Below are 17,109 nucleotides of genomic sequence, written 5' to 3'. Positions count from 1 at the left end.
GTTCAAGCAATCCTCTCACCTCGGCCTCCCAAAGTACTGGGATTACAGGTGTGAGCCACCACACCCAGCCTACAGTACATTTTACATTTTTCTGACTTGGGAGATTATTTTCTTAATGCTAGGAAGGTATTTAAGCAGCTTTGCTTTTTTACTTTTCATTAAGATAATTCACTTTACTGATTTTCACATCTCTTCAAGTTCTCTGCATGTGCTCTTGGACCCAGGTCATTTAGGCTTTGCTCCATCCTTCCCCAAGGACTTCTCCTCTGGCTCCCCAGCCTGAAACATGCTGATTATTCTCATACCAAAATATATGTATTTCCCAAAGTCCCATCAATTGCCTCTTCCTCTCCACACTCTGTGTGCCCTGGTTTATGACCTATGGCCTGGATTTTAGAGTAGGCTTATAACTGATCTCCTTGCTTCCCAACAACTTGCAGAATGATCTTCCTGAAATAGTCTAATCAGGTTGCTTCCTTAATTAGAGCTACTTCAGAGTTCTCCTTCACTCACAGGATGTCAAGGCTCCTCAACAAGGCAAGCAAAGGCTGGGATGAACTGACCCCTTTTTCCAAAACCACTGCCTCCCATCCCATTTGACTATCCTCACCTTGCCTGTTAAAAATCCTGCAACATCTAACATGATGCCATCTATCTCAGCTCTCCTTTTGCTCTCCTGTGTCTGGATTATTTTGTTTTTGCCTGGCTAACTTCTTTATCCTCATCCTTCAAGACTCAGGATATCCACATTTAGGAAGCCTTTTCTGACCATTATCACCTCAGTGCTGACCAAACATTTTGCCGAGATAAGGGTTTTCTCCTCTGTGCTCCCAATATTACCCTGTAAATAACTCTACCAGAGAACTTAACAGACTGCAATGACATGTTTTCATGTCTGTCATTCATTCAAGTGTAGGAACTTGCAACTAGTAAAAAACAAGGGCTAAGTGTTCAAATGTTTGTTGACATAAAGTCTGGATCTCTGATGGTACATTTTAATATAATTGGTTCCAATTTAGGTGTTTAGACTTTGGTTTTAAAAAAATATGAACTGGATCTTACAGTCCTGGTATTGTGACTTTCATTTTATATTGAAGGCAAACAATACACCTGATAGCTTTTATCATCTAGTACTCACATTCCAAAAACAAACAAAAACAACAAAAAATAGCCTAGAGGATTAATTACTGTCCTTTATTATTGCTGATAATTTTATAGATTTCAGCTAGCATGTCTGTGGGTGACATGTAACTTTTTTCCTACTCATAAACTACTACTATTTTGCCATTATCAGCGTAGCTCACTACCTACCAGACCTAACACTATGTGTTTTGGAATTTTTGATTTCCTGTCCAAATACTATTCATTCCCCCTTTATCCATGCTGAAGGAGTTTTATACTTTGTACATAAGAGAGTATAATTTCCTCAAAAGCCCCTTTTTCTTCAAACTCAGAAATCAGAATACAACTTCTCCTGGTCAGCTCCAGATTCAGGATTCCCACATGCCACTTTTTTTTTTTTCAAACGAAGTTTCAAAAACTTTGCCCAGGCTGGAGTGCAATGGCACGATCTCAGCTCACTGCAACCTCGGCCTCCAAGGTTCAAGCAATTCTCCTGCCTGAGCCTCCTGAGTAGCTGGGATTACAGGCACCCACCACCATTCTGGGCTAATTTTTGTATTTTTAGTGGAGACAGTGTTTCACCACATTGGCCAGGCTAGTCTCGAACTCCTGACCTCAGGTGATCCGCCTGCTTCGGTCTCCAAAGTGCTGGGATTACAGGCGTGAGCCACAATGCATGGCTGCCACTTTTATTTTATAAAAATACTGTCAAGAATCACCTTAGTCTTTCCCCTATGGAAACTGGTCTTGGAAAAACATGCTTTGTTTTCCCATGCTTATGTCTTGCAAGTGTTCAATTCTTTGTAGAAATAGCATTTTACACCATGGCAAAGTGGTTTAGAAACAAGACATACTATTTCACCTAAGTATTTATTTATTTGGCTCTAGGAAGAATTTGCATGAAAATGAGCCTGTATGGCAGGTACAGAATGTACTGTAACAGCACCAGAGAGGTACATCCTCTCTCCTCTACAAAGCCTCAATGTTTAATACATACATGTGACTTTAGTCATAAAACCACATAGTCCAGGAAAAAAGGAGCCCTTTAGAAAAAAAAACTCAGTTTAGAATGACTTTCAAATTGACCATTCCTTTTCATATACTTAAATTCAAATAACAGATACATTCAGAGGCCCAAATGTTGGCATAGAATAAAATCATGTTCATTTATTTTTTCTGCATCTTAGAATTAGAAGGCATAAAATTAAATATGTTGACTGTAATAAATTCATCCATACAAGTGCAAGTCTCCAGATATAATGCATTTTATGGCAGATTTATTATTTAAAAAATGTACCAGTAAATCAAAAAAGAGGGAGTATGTCCGTTTAACTTTTACTGAAGTGTATGTAGGAGGTCTTCAGAAATCAAATGTGAGCATGAAGATATGGCCAAACATAAAATCTATCAAATTCAGTGAAAAGTTGCTGACTTTAAATAGTAGTTGTAAGAATGACCAATATATATTCTTTGTTAACAACCCCTCACTCTACAGTAAAAAAAAAAATAAAATAAACATTCAGTAAACATTCTTTCCTAAGGTAGTTTCCCTTATATAGCAGTGATTTATCCATTTCTTTGTATACACAAATTTGTTGAACATACCAATCAGTGGTTCTCACAATTGAAAAATAAAAGCACAAAAAAGTTTACACTCCTGTACAGGTAAATAAAAGATCACCTTGAATTTAATTGGATCTCCTTAAGAGCATAGTATAGTTTCAGTTTCATTACCTATTACATAATTAGTTTCTTACATACAAATATTGACATATTTGGCTTGTGCTTCGAAGCCTTTGTGTCTATGAAGTCCATGTCAAAGCAGCTCATAATTGGAAGTCACTGGGGAGTTCTTTGCTGCTGCTAGGTTTAACCTGATCGTGCATCAGAGTTTCCTCGGCACCCGTTGTGGCCCTGCACACCTCCGGGGCATCGTCAGTATCAGGGTCCAAGCCGTCAGGGCAGGGAAGTTTTAGCAACTCTTCACGAAGCTGAGCAGTATGACGCTATGCAGGAGAAAAGGACTTATGTTAGAACTTTAAACCCTCTAGCAACACATCATTTGAGGCAGGAATTGGATTTTAACAAAGCTCAAAGCATTAAGCCCACGAATATTTACTGAGCCCCTCCTTGTGCAAGCCACTGTTATAGACACCTGATATAGCAGGTAGTAAGCAAAACTGACAAGATACCTTTAGGGCATCTCTAAAAATCAACAACAACAACAACAACAACAAAAACTGACAAGAATCCCTAACCTCAGAATAACTGATATTGCTGAAAATACCTCAGTAACACAGCAGTAGATTCTCGTGCTCCCCAGCTGTCACAAAAACAGCACTACTGAAGACTGATAGGACATTATTAGTTAGATACATACATTCTTTTTTCTTTCTTTCTTTCTTTTTTATTTAATTTTTGAGACAGAGTTCTTGCTCTGTTGACAGGCTGGAGTGAAATGGCGTGATCTCGGCTCACTGCAATCTCCGCCTCCAGGGTCCAAGTGATTCTCCTGCCTCAGCCTCCCGAGTAGCTTAGACTACAGGAGTGTGCCATCACACCCAATTAATTTTTGTATTTTTAGTAGAGACAGGGTTTCACCATATTGGCCAGGATAGTCTCGAACTTTTGCCCTTGTGATCTGCTCGCCCTGGCCTCCCAAAGTGCTGGGATTACAGGCCTGAGCCACCGCACCTGTCCTAGATACATATACTCTTTTATTTTATTTTGAGACAGCCTTGCTCTGTCATCCAGGCTGGAGAGCAGTGGCACAATCCAAGCTCATGCAGCCTCAAGCAATCCTCCCACCTCAGCCTCCCAAGTAGTTGGGACTACAGGCATGAGGCACAACGCCAACCGAATTTTTTATTTTCTGTACAGATGGGGTTTCACCATTTTGCCCAGGCTGGTTTTGACCTCCTGGGCTCAAGCAATCCACCTGCCTTGGCTTCCCAAAGAGCTGGGATTGTAGGTGTGAGCCACTGTGCCTGGCCTATTAAACTCTTTTAAATTTTTTTTTTTTTTTTTTTTTTTTTTGAGACGGAGTTTCGCTCTTGTTACCCAGGCTGGAGTGCAATGGCGCGATCTCGGCTCACCGCAACCTCCGCCTCCTGGGTTCAGGCAATTCTCCTGCCTCAGCCTCCTGAGTAGCTGGGATTACAGGCACGTGCCACCATGCCCAGCTAATTTTTTGTATTTTTAGTAGAGACGGGGTTTCACCATGTTGACCGGGATGGCCTCGATCTCCTGACCTCGTGATCCACCTGCTTCAGCCTCCCAAAGTGCTGGGATTACAGGCTCGAGCCACCGCGCCCAGCTCAAACTCTTTTAAATTAAACACTTTAATCCTTTGACTTCTCATATGTGCTGACTCTGGCTAAATGTTTTTGAGAGAAAAGTATATAAATTAAAATAAATCCACTGATACTTTAACAAATGAAAACAAGTATTTATCAGGTAGTAGGCCATACATAAAATATCCTCACATGTTCACATTAATTTGCTCACTTAATGCTCCAAATAGACCTTAGAAATAATTTTATCATTAGAATTTTTTTTGTTTTTTTTTTTTGAGACAAGGTCTCACTGTGCCACCCATGCTAGAGTGCAGTGGCATGATCTCAGCTCACTGCAACCTCTACCTCCCAGGCGCAAGCAATTCTTGTGCCTCAGCCTCCCGAGTAGCTGGTATTACAGGTGTGCACCACCATGCCTGGCTAATTTTTGTGTGTTTTTTTATAGAGATGGGGTTTCGCCTTGTTAACCAGGCTGGTCTCGAACTCCTGACCTCAATCAATCCACCTGCCGGCCTCTCACAGTGCTGGGATTACAGGTGTGAACCACTGTGCACAGCTTATCATTAGAATTTTCTTAAAAATTAAGTTACAAAGAAGATCTACAGAGATTAAATAAAATTTGTTTTGCTCTAAATTGCAATTAACAAAAGGATATAGGCATGTTAACTGGGAGTGACTGGTTGCTGGTTGTCTACAAATGTAAATATTTGATTCATCATTTTCTGGAAAGAAATGATCTTAAATAATCAACAAAGGGCTTTTAAAATTAATTATGTCAATAACCGACTTTGAAAATTAGCTAACCAACATTTACAGAACAATTTTATGTATGAGGCACTGTGTTAAATACCAACAACATAAAGGCAAAAAGTAGAATGAGGATAATAAAACCATTAAGATTACAGAGTCTAAAATTCTAGCTGAAATTATAAGACACATAAATAGAAAAAAGCAACTATATCCTTGCAGCTACTTGCAAAGTTTTAAAGTACCTTTACATGCTGGTAAGTGAAAATTTCCCTTGCCTTGATTTCCCTTCTGCTGTGGACAATTGGTGAAAACAATAACCAGGGAAGGAGAAAGAAACATCTGACAAGAATGAAGACCCAGTTAAGATCGGGGATTGATCTAGTTTGGATATATGTCCCTGCCCAAATCTCATGTTGAAATTGTAATCCCCATGTTGGAGGTGAGAAAAATGGGGATCATAAGGACAATTTCCTCAAGTATTGGTGCTATCCTGAGATAGTTAATTATCACGAGATCTGGATGTTGTAAAGTGTGGCACTTCCCATGCCCCTACTCCTTCTTGCTCCTGCTTCATCTTCTGTCATGAGTAAAAGGTCCTTGAGGCCTCTTCAGAAGTGGAGTAAATGCCAGCTCCACGCTTCCTGTACGGCCTACAGAACTATGAGCCCACTGAATGTCTTTCGTTATAAATCACCCAGTCTCAAGGATTTCTTATAGTAATGCAAGAAAGCCTAATACAGGGATACTATGATTTTACTTGGGAGTCAAGCTGAACAACTACATACTTTTCTTTTTTTTTTTTTTCAGTAGAGACGGGGTTTCACCATCTTGACCAGGATGGTCTCAATCTCTTGACCTCGTGATCCACCCGCCTCGGCCTCCCAAAGTGCTGGGATTACAGGCTTGAGCCACCGCACCCGGCTTTTTCTTCTTTTTTTGAGATGGAATTTTGCACTCTTGTTGCCTAGGCTAGAGAGCAATGGCATGATCTCGGCTCACTGCAACGTCCACCTCCCAGGTCCCAGGTTCAGGGGAGGCCTCAGCCTCCCCAGCAGTTGGTACTATAGGCATGAGACACCACACTCAACTAATTTTTATTTATTTATTTATTTATTTATTTATTTATTTATTTATTTATTTTGAGATGGAGTCTCACTCTATTGCCAAGCTAGAGTGCAGTGGCGCAATCTCAGCTTATTGCAACCTCTGCCTCCAAATTAGCTAGGACTACAGATGCGTGCCACCATGCCCAGCTAATTTTTGTATTTTTAGTAGAGTTGGGGTTTCACCATCTTGGCGAGGCTGGTCTTAAACTCCTGACCTCAAGTGATCCATCTGCCTTAGCCTCCCAAAGTACTGGGATTATAGGCATGAGTCACTGTGCCCAGCCAATTATGTACTTTTCTTGTGCAGCACTCAACAGCAAATGCATAGTTAAAATGACAGAATGTTGGATTAATTCAGAGATGGAAAATTCCAGGTGACAGTGACACAGAAGAAATACAGTAAAAGGCTGTGGGATATAAGGAAGACACTGAATGAAAAGAAGCTGGACTTGAGCCACTGAAGTCTTGTATTAGTGAAAAACATATCTAAACACACATTTGGGGAGGATCAGTCTGGTAATGCACTAAAGAAGGAACTGAAAAGGGGGAGAAACCTGGTAGAACGAAGCTGGTCAAACAGACAAAGCTGTGGGAACTCAACAGAAATCATGGGTTGGGGAGGAGGGCAATCCCATCATGAAGCAACGCTGACAGGACCTAGTACTGACCAGGGGTGCTGGATGAAGGATGAGATACATAATATCTCAAGATCCTAAGACAGAGAAAAATGGTTTAAAATCAAGTAAAATTAAGTAAATAGAAGGCTAGAAAACTTGATTTGAGGAAAATCTCCTTTAAGGAGATGATGACATGGTGTCTAAGTAAAAAATGTCAATAATACAATTCAAGAGAAAGCTAAGAGCTGACAGCAGTCTAAAGAGTCACTTTTAGAGAGTAAATGGCCAAAGTCGGGGTTACAGAAACAATGAAGGAAAAACAGAAAGAGAGAAAAAAATAGTTCCAAAGGCCAAAAAGTAAGCCTTTAAATAAACAATCGCTCAGAAAAAGAGAAAAAGGAAAACACACAGAAAGAATTAAGAGGGTAAGCAGAAAAGTCAAGATAGCCTACAGATGAAAAGTACAGTACAAAAGACAAGCATTAGACAAATGTTGTGAGTGTTTTAAGCAGTAGGCACAGGGGCTTAGAAACGCTTATACTGAAATGATCTAATATAGTCTATCAGTCACGCGGGGTGTGGCGGCTCACTCCTGTAATCCTAGCACTTTGAGGGGCCGAGGCAGGCAGATCACTAGAGGTCAGGAATTCAAGACCAGCCTGGCCAAGATGGTGAAACCCTGTCTCTACTAAAAATGTAAAAATTAGCTGGGCATAGTGGCGGGCAACAGAGCAAAATTCCATCTCAAAAAAATAAATAAATAAACAACTAAAATAAAAATACAAAAATTATCCAGGTGTAGTAGCAGACGCATGTAATCTCAGCTATTCAGAAGGCTAAGGCAGGTGAATCACTTGAACCCAGGAGGTGGAAACTGCCCTGAGCCAAGATCGCGCCACTGCACTCCAGCCTGTGCGACAGAGAGAGACTGCATCTCAAAAAAAAAAAAAAAAAAAAAACAAAACAGGGTTCCGTGAAGTGAAATTTAGCTGAAAAATGAATGGAGGTGAGCAAGCAGAAGAACTGAAAAGTAGGGGAAAATGGAAACCATGTGTAAAGGCCCGTAGGAGGGAGAGCAGACAAAGTGAACAGAGAAGTGAGCCAGGGTTACTGGCTTTGAGAACTGAAGACAGAGTACTTTGGTAAAAAGGAAGTCAAACTGCAAAAGGCTGATTAGTAAGACAATAGGTAAAAATGGAGGCAAGAAATGTCCATTGCTGTAGTCTGATGATGAAAGAAGACAACCTGTTTTATAATAATAGTGGCAAAATAGAACTAGCTTAGAGAAATTTTCCCCAAGTGTTTTTCTCTTCTTAAAAACATTTTTATAGTGAAAAAACTCAAAGATACACAAAAGTGGGCAAAATAGTACAATGAACTCCCATGTATCCATCACACAGCTTCAACCATTATCAACTCATGGCCCATCTTCTTTCATCTATATTCCCACACTTTGCCCTTCTCATTTTATTTTGAAGTAAATCCCAGACATCATATACTTTGTCATTCACAAATATTTCTGTATATATCCTGAAAAGACAGGGATCCTTTAAAAAACCACACCTAAAGAACTAACAAATCCTTATCATCATCTAGTTGTTTGAAGACAGCTTTAAAGTTAGAAGGAGCCAGTAGAAATAGAAAAACCTGAAGATAGAGAAAGGGAGGATACTGGTAGAGTATGAAGAGCAGAGATTAGTAAAGACATTCAGATGCAGGATAAAAGGAAAGCTGTTATAAAGAAATATCTCCATTATAGACAAAAAAAAAAATCTTCCAGACCATCACATGTTACATTTATACTCTGTGAACGTCCAAACTGAAAACAACTGATTGTCTGCCCTAACACAGCCACTGCCACCATCAGCTGTGAAAGAATCTGCAACTCACATCTATCTCACTACTCCAAGTAATAAAATTCTGGAAGGCAAGAGGCCTAGAGAAAGACTAGGAAATAAAAGAAATCCTTCAACTCTGGCACGGTTGCTCATGCCTGTAATCCCAGTGATTTGGTTGGCTGTGATTGGAGAAGCACTTGAGCCCAGCCTAAGAAACAGGGTAAGACTCCATCTCTACAAAATTTAAAATAAAAAAATTTAGCTGGGCATCGTGGCACCTGGCTGTAGTCCCAGCTACATGGGAAGCAGAGGTGGGGGAACTGCTTTAGTCCAGGAGTTCAAGGTTACAGAGTTATGATGCCACCACTGCACTCTAGGCCAGGACAACAGAGTGAAACCTGGTCTCAAAAGAAAAGAGAAAAAGAAAGAAAGAAAGAAAAAAAAGGCATTCATGGAGCACATCTTGTCCTCATTATTTTCAAGGAAGTTTACAAAACTCTTGTTGACTCAGTCCTTGTACCCACTTTTTATTTTAGGAACTGTCAATCTACTGTCAAAAAAAGTAATTTGCCAGTCCTGTTGGCTCACATCTGTGATCTCAGCACTTTGGGAGGCCGAGGCGGGTGGATCACGAGGTCAGGAGATGGAGACCATCCTGGCCAACATGGTGAAACCTTGTCTCTACTAAAAATACAAAAATTAGCTGGGCATGGTGGCGCGTGCCTGTAATCTCAGCTACTTGGGAAGCTGAAGCAGGAGAACAGCTTCAACCAGAGAGTCAGAGGTTGCAGTGAGCCGAGATGGAGCCACTGTACTCCAGTCTGGTAACAGAGTGAGACTCTGTCTATTAAAAAAAAAAATCTTTTCGCCGGGCGCGGTGGCTCAAGCCTGTAATCCCAGCACTTTGGGAGGCCGAGGCGGGTGGATCACGAGGTCAAGAGATCAAGACCATCCTGGTCAACATGGTGAAACCCCGTCTCTACTAAAAAATACAAAAAATTGGCTGGGCATGGTGATGCATGCCTGTAATCCCAGCTGCTCGGGAGGCTGAGGCAGGAGAATTGCCTGAACCCACGAGGCGGAGGTTGCAGTCAGCCGAGATCGCGCCATTGCACTCCAGCCTGGGTAACAAGAGCGAAACTCCGTCTCAAAAAAAAAAAAAAAAAAAAATCTTTTCTATAGACTTTTGAGTAACAATTTATTCCTCTGAACTTAAAATAAATTTTATGTTTATTTAATTCCCTCCCTCCTGTTATCTTCTGGTAGACATGGTTCTGACAATAATTACATTTTTTTTTTTTTTTTTTTTTGCTGTTAAAGACATTCAGTTTTATTTTTATTATTTTTTTTTACTTTTTTTTAAATTGCATTTTAGGTTTTGGGGTACATGTGAAGAACATGCAAGATTGTTGCATAGGTACACACATGGCAGCGTCATTTGCTGCCTTCCCTTTACCTATATCTGGCATTTCTCCCCATGCTATCTCTTCCCAACTCCCCACCCCCTGCTGTCCCTCCCCTATTTCCCCCCAACAGACCCCAGTGTGTGATGTTCCCTTCCCTGTGTCCATGTGTTCTCATTGTTCAACACCTGCCTATGAGTGAGAACATGCGGTGTTTGATTTTCTGTTCTTGTGTCAGTTTGCTGAGAATGATGGTTTCCAGGTTCATCCATGTCCCTACAAAGGACACGAACTCATCATTTTTGATGGCTGCATAATATTCCATGGTGTATATGTGCCGCATTTTCCCTGTCCAGTCTATCATCGATGGGCATTTGGGTTGGTTTCAGGTCTTTGCTATTGTAAACAGTGCTGCAATGAACATTTGTGTGCATGTGTCTTTATAGTACACAATTCTTAAAGCAACAAGGCTCGTCTTAGAAAGGCTTACTCACCTTTAGAGCTGCTGCATGGTGAGACATAGTCCTGCCTACCCGCTTATCACTGCTGTACTGCTGAATGTCCGCAATCCACTCCTCACATTGGGCCATTATCTCAACTCTTTTCAAGTAAAAATGTTTGTATATAACCTTGAGAAAAAGTAAGCAGGAGAACAAGCAGTGTTTACAGTCAGAATTTAAAAAGACACAGTATATGACATTACAAAGAAATGGAATGTATTATATATATATTTAAATTAAAAATATATATATTATATATTTATTTAGAATATTTTAACAAATATATTTAAATAAATAAATATACAGACACTGCAATGTTTTTCTGCCCATAAAACTCAATTTAGTCAACTCTACATCATTAGCAGGGAAAAATCAAGCTCATTATTTGAGATAACATTTGCTGAAATATAATATATGAAATTTACAGCAGAAAAGAATGTACAATCCTGGTCAGACACTTGCAAAATCAATCTTATCCAGAGACCACGAGACACATATGATACAATATATTCAGAAGGCAAATGCAAATAAATAACTAACCCGGAAAAAAGGATTTTAAAAGTACTGAAAACAGAGAAATTTCTGCCTTTAAAAGATAAAGAACACCTAGATAAGTATATTCTAAATGCCAAAGGCATTCACACAGAAATCTGAAGGGATCCCCAGAAATGACACTATACTCACTTGCTTAATTTTATCTTCTTGTTAATTTATAGACAGGACTTTTATTTTAGGAAGTTAAATTTCTTTATTATTACTGTGGTTTACATTTGCAATTAAAAAAAAAATCTCCTTGAAAAACTCAGTAAAATTTCTACCAAGGTATAGTAATAAGAGTCTATTTCTAACAAATTTTAATTAGAAAGCAGTTATCAATTTGGAAATATTACTGTGTATTCTGGTTGAGGATTGCCCGGGAAGTGTATCTTCCCTAAAGAACAATCGATCAAATCTACAAAGGAAAAAATCACTAGAAAACTATGGGAATGAATGTCAAACACCAATACGACCCTTACCATATTTAATAGTTATTGGGTTTGAAGCCTCTGGGATACAAAAGTTAAGTACGACTCGGCTGCCTTTAAATGAAGAACCATAATAACAGAATCAGATGGGAAGTGAGTGTACCAGAAAAAGATATTTTTAAAGAACAACAGTAAACAAAAACAAAAAGCCCAGGGCATTCAGAGTAGTGAGTGGCATTTGATTAGGAAAACTGAGAAAGTATACATGGACAGGGAGTGGCTCCTTTAATGCACGGTAGTTTCTAAAGAATAAGAAGGATGATTGTCTCAAATTATACATATTTGCTTTTTGTAAAAGTCATCCCCGGCCGGGCGTGGTGGCTTACGCCTGTAATCCCAGCACTTTGGGAGGCCGAGGCGGGTGGATCATAAGGTCAAGAGATTGAGACCATCCTGGTCAGCATGGTGAAACCCCGTCTCTACTAAAAATACAAAAAATTAGCTGGGCATGGTGGTGCGTGCCTGTAATCCCAGCTACTCGGGAAGCTGAGGCAGGAGAATTGCCTGAACCCGGGAGGCGGAGACTGCGGTGAGCCAAGACCGCGCCATTGCACTCCAGCCTGGGTAACAAGAGCGAAACTCCGTCTAAAAAAAAAAAGAAAAAAGAGTCATCCCCTTCTCTGAGTTTCCTGTGTTTATCCTTCCTGAAAAAAATAATATGCATAAACCAATAAATTACATTTTTTTTTTCGAGACAGTCTCACTCTGCTGCCCAAGCTGGAGTGCAGTGGTACGATCTTTGCAAAAATAAAGTATCCAACTTTGTCAATCAAAGGACACTGGCATGTAAATTTACTTAGTAAAAGCAAAAGCCAAAGAAAAAGAAATATTCATCAATTCTATCTGATGAAGAGGAAGGCTTCATAGTATTCACGCAGAATATTTGCATAGTTTTATTAAACATCAATTTTATGTCAGGTAAATATACCATTTTTCTCCTCTAAAATGTTAACTTTCCAGCACAACTTTAAAAATTCATGATGAAGTGAAATAATTTTAAAAAAGAAAAATGTTAGCCGGGCGCGGTGGCTCAAGCCTGTAATCCCAGCACTTTGGGAGGCTGAGGCGTGGATCACGAGGTCGAGAGATCGAGACCATCCTGGTCAACATGGTGAAACCCCGTCTCTACTAAAGATACAAAAAATTAGCTGGGCATGGTGGCACGTGCCTGTAATCCCAGCTACTCAGGAGGCTGAGGCAGGAGAATTGCCTGAGCCCAGGAGGCGGAGGTTGCGGTGAGCCGAGATCGCGCCATTGCACTCCAGCCTGGGTAACAAGAGCGAAACTCCGTCTCAAAAAAAAAAAAAAAAAAAAAAAAAAAAAAAAGAAAAATGTTTCTGGACACAATTACAGCAGGTTGTGGTGCTAAAGTAATTTGATACAGCACATGAAAAGTGTAATTGTATTTTGGCATACTACGGGGAGACAACTAATCATAGGCAAAGAGCTACACACACACACACACACACACACACACACACACACACACACGGGCAAAATTTCTATTTGCAAAACAAATTTAGAAACCATCTTCATTCTTCTGTCTTCCTCCAAAATAAAAAATAAAAATAAAAAAAAATCATCTTCAATAAAAACGTTTTCTGAGAAACATTTTAGAAACATATTTAGAGAGTTGGATAGTAGAATGGTAAGTAATAAAGAAAAGTCCGGGCACTAACTCACACCTGTAATCCCAGCACTTTGAAAGGCCAAGGTGGGTGGATCACCTGAGGTCAGGAGTTTGAGATCAACTTGGCGAACATGGTGAAACCTTGTCTCTACTAATAATACAAAAATTAGCTGGGTGTGGCAGCGCACTCCTGTAGTCCCAGTTACTAGGGAAGCTGAGGCAGGAGAATTGCTTGAACCCAGGAGGTGGAGGTTGCAGTGAGTTGAGATCATGCCACTGCACTCCAGCCTGGTGACACAGTGACTCTGTTTCAAAAAATAAAATAAAATAAAATAAAAAACGAAAAGACATCTGACTAAATTTTGGAAAATTTTCGTTCTTATTTATTTATTTAGGAGATGGAGTATTGCTCTTGTATTTTTAGTAGGGACATAGTTTCACCATGTTGGCTAGGATGGTCTTTATCTCCTGACCTCGTGATCTGTCTGCCTCGGCCTCCTCAAGTGTTAGGATTACAAGCGTGAGCCACCATGCCTGGCCATCTTTTAGAATATAGATGGTTTTATACTTCATGTGTACTATCTACTACCAATTTTTTTTTTCCTAAGACTGTTAGCCATGCTGGAGTGCAGTGGTGTTAACACAGCTTACTGCAGCCTCAAACTCCTGGGCTCAGGCAAACTTCCTGCCTTAGCCTACTAGGTATCTAGGACTACAGGTGCCAGCTAAATTTTTAAACATTTTGCAGACATGGGGACTTGCTATATTGTCCAGGTTTACTAATGATCTTTTGGGATTAACTCTAAAACCTAAAGTTTCATATATTAGATATATATAAAGGCAAGTATAATACTAACAAATTATATTATAAATTTTTTGTTGTTGTTGTTGAGATGAAGTCTTGCTCTGCTGTAGCCTAGGCTAGAGTGCAGTGGTGCAACCTCAGCTCACTGCAGCCTCCACATCCCAGGTTCACCCCTGCCTCCCAAGTAGCTGAGATTATAGGCACCAGCAACCACACCTAATTTTTCTTTCTCTTTTTTTTTTTAGTAGAGTTTGGGTTTCGCCATATTGGCCAGGCTGGTCTCAAACTCCTGACCTCAAGTGATCCACCTGCCTTGACCTCCCAAAGTGCTGAGCTTACAGGTATAGCCACCACACCTGGTCTATACTGTAAAATGTCTTAAAGTATTTCATTAATTTTATTGAACATACCTCTTTAAAACATGGTGAAGGGTTTCTGATTTGTTCTAGCATTGCCCACTTAACTGTTGCTTGTCGAATGTTTCCATCATATTCTCGAGAACTCTGTGTGCCACTGGGTGTGCCTCTAGACCGTTCGTATCCTGGTTCATTAAAATATGGCTCAGCTACTAATATAAGGGACTGGACAGACACCAACACCTAAAGAATAAAGGAAAAGAATAGCTATGATGGGATACTTTTACAATGGGCGAACTGATATCCTGCTTTATCCAAAGACTCTTCTTTAATATGTGTTTCCACAAATTTCTATCACAATAAAAATCGATGTTTATAACAATAGTTTATTATAAAAGCAAAATAAAATTAGGCACAATTCATAAGTAATATTTATATATCTGGTTTTACTCTTGAATTCTTGAATATTAATAGATATGAAGAACCTATTTCCAAAAAAATGCTAAAGCAATTTTGTTTGTAAACAACTCATATCATACCAACATTCTGCTCAAACTCTTCTTAATCTTAGAGGGCATAAAGCTAGCCACGCACTTAATGGCATAATCTTAGCTCCCTTCAATCTCTGCCTCCCGGATTCAAGCAATTCTCCTGTTAGACTCTCGAGAGTAGCTGGGATTACAGGTGACTGCCACCAGACCTGATTAATTTTTGTGTTTTTAGTAGAGATGGGGATTCATCATGTTAGCCAGGATGGTTCTGAACTTCTCACCTGAGGTGATCTGTCCACCTCGGCCTCCCAAAGTGCTGGGATTACAGGCATGAGCCACCATACCCAGCCTAGCCATGCACTCTTAACAATGCTCACTTATAAAAAAAACTATGCCTGGCCGGGCGCGGTGGCTCAAGCCTGTAATCCCAGCACTTTGGGAGGCCAAGGCGGGTGGATCACGAGGTCAAGAGATCGAGACCATCCCGGTCAACATGGTGAAACCCCGTCTCTACTAAAAATACAAAAAATTAGCTGGGCATGGTGGTATGTGCCTGTAATCCCAGCTACTCAGGAGGCTGAGACAGGAGAATTGCCTGAACCCAGGAGGCGGAGGTTGCGGTGAGCCGAGATCGCGCCATTGCACTCCAGCCTGGGTAACAAGAGTGAAACTCCGTCTCAAAAAAAAAAAAAAAAGGCCGGGCGCGGTGGCTCAAGCCTGTAATCCCAGCACTTTGGGAGGCCGAGGCGGGTGGATCACGAGGTCAAGATATCAAGACCATCCTGGTCAAAATGGTGAAACCCCGTCTCTATTAAAAATACAAAAAAGTAGCTGGGCATGGCGGCACATGCCTGTAATCTGAGCTACTCAGGAGGCTGAGGCAGGAGAATTGCCTGAACCCAGGAGGCGGAGGTTGAGGTGAGCCGACATCACGCCATTGCACTCCAGCCTGGGTAACAAGAGCGAAACTCCGTCTCAAACAAAACAAAACAAAACAAAACAAACAAAAAAAACTATGCCTGAGATCATTTAAAATTTTAATTCAAAGGAAAATTAACTGCCATAGTATTATAAACACCTTATTAGACATTCTTATTTGTTTTTGTTTTTGAGACGGAGTCTTGCTCTGACACCCTGGCTGCAGTGCAGTGGTATGATCACGGCTCACCGCAATTCTCCGTCTCCTGGGTTAAAGTGATTCTCCTTCCTCAGCCTCCCAAGTAGCTGAGACTACAGGCATGCAACCCCAAGCCTGGCTGATTTTTTTGCATTTTTAGTAGAGATGGGGTTTCGCCATATTGGCCAGGAGGGTCTCGAACTCCTGACCTCACGTGATCTGCCCGCCTCAGCCTCCTAAAGTGCTGAGATTACAGGCGTGAGCCACCGCACCCGACCAGAAACTCTGATTGACAAGATGGTCTTATGGTTCTAAGACCACTTCCAACCCACTACTTATTTACCAGAAGGCTTTTTTTCTCCAGATGTAACATATATTAAGAAAGGTGACTTACAGTGAATATAGTATTTCCAGTTAATATACCTATAGAAGTCACTAATATAACATCCTTGAAGCCAGGAAAACATCAGATATTATCTAACCAATTCATAAATGAAAAAGAACAGCAATTACACTTTTGTTAGGCACAATGATTAAACAATCTCATGGATATGCATAAGTCAAAGTTTTAAAAAACTTTAAAAAGGAATACTTGAAAGTAATGTATTTGACCCAAAACAGAAAGGGTTAAATATGACCTGAAGAGACCATTATGGAAAAAATTTTACTTCACATTATTTCTGAGACAAAGAGCTCATGTTTTTAATTTTAATTATTATTATTTTCTTTTTGGAGACAGTGTCTTGCCTGTTGCAGGCTGGAGTACAGTGGTACAATCTTAGTTCACTGCAACCTCTGCCTCCCGGGTTCAAGTGACTCTCCTGTCTCAGCCTCCTGAGTAGCTGGGATGCCTGTGACCCCATCTCACTAATTTTTTATTTTTAGTAGAGATAGGGTTTCTCCATATTGGCCAGTCTGTTCTTGAACTCCAGGCCTCAAGTGATCTGCCAGCCTCCCAAACTGCTGAAATTACAGGCAGAAGCCACCTTGCCTGGCCAGAGATCTCACACATTTAAAGCTTTCTGGAACTACATGTATCATTGAAGGAAAGTG

General features: G+C 40.3%; 1 protein-coding gene across 10 annotated transcripts in view; it reads right to left on the bottom strand.

Moving 5' to 3' along the window:
- Nucleotides 1-2,792: 2,792 nt before the first annotated feature.
- The window catches only part of BIRC6 (baculoviral IAP repeat containing 6), a 267,531-nt gene continuing 253,214 nt past the window's right edge, over nt 2,793-17,109 (bottom strand). For all 10 annotated transcript variants that reach the window (XM_039475342.2, XM_039475325.2, XM_074395728.1 and 7 more), the window contains 3 exons: nt 14,503-14,691; nt 10,627-10,761; nt 2,793-3,128 (listed from right to left, as the gene is read on the bottom strand). In XM_039475342.2, the coding sequence (XP_039331276.2) occupies nt 2,949-3,128; nt 10,627-10,761; nt 14,503-14,691 (504 nt within the window). In that variant the 3' untranslated portion in view covers nt 2,793-2,948. The remainder of the gene's footprint in view (nt 3,129-10,626; nt 10,762-14,502; nt 14,692-17,109) is intronic.

The sequence above is a fragment of the Saimiri boliviensis genome, chromosome 1, assembly GCF_048565385.1.
Source record: "Saimiri boliviensis isolate mSaiBol1 chromosome 1, mSaiBol1.pri, whole genome shotgun sequence".
Taxonomy (NCBI): domain Eukaryota; kingdom Metazoa; phylum Chordata; class Mammalia; order Primates; family Cebidae; genus Saimiri; species Saimiri boliviensis.
Note: the sequence above shows the minus strand (reverse complement) of the source record. Positions and strands in the feature narration are given on the sequence as shown.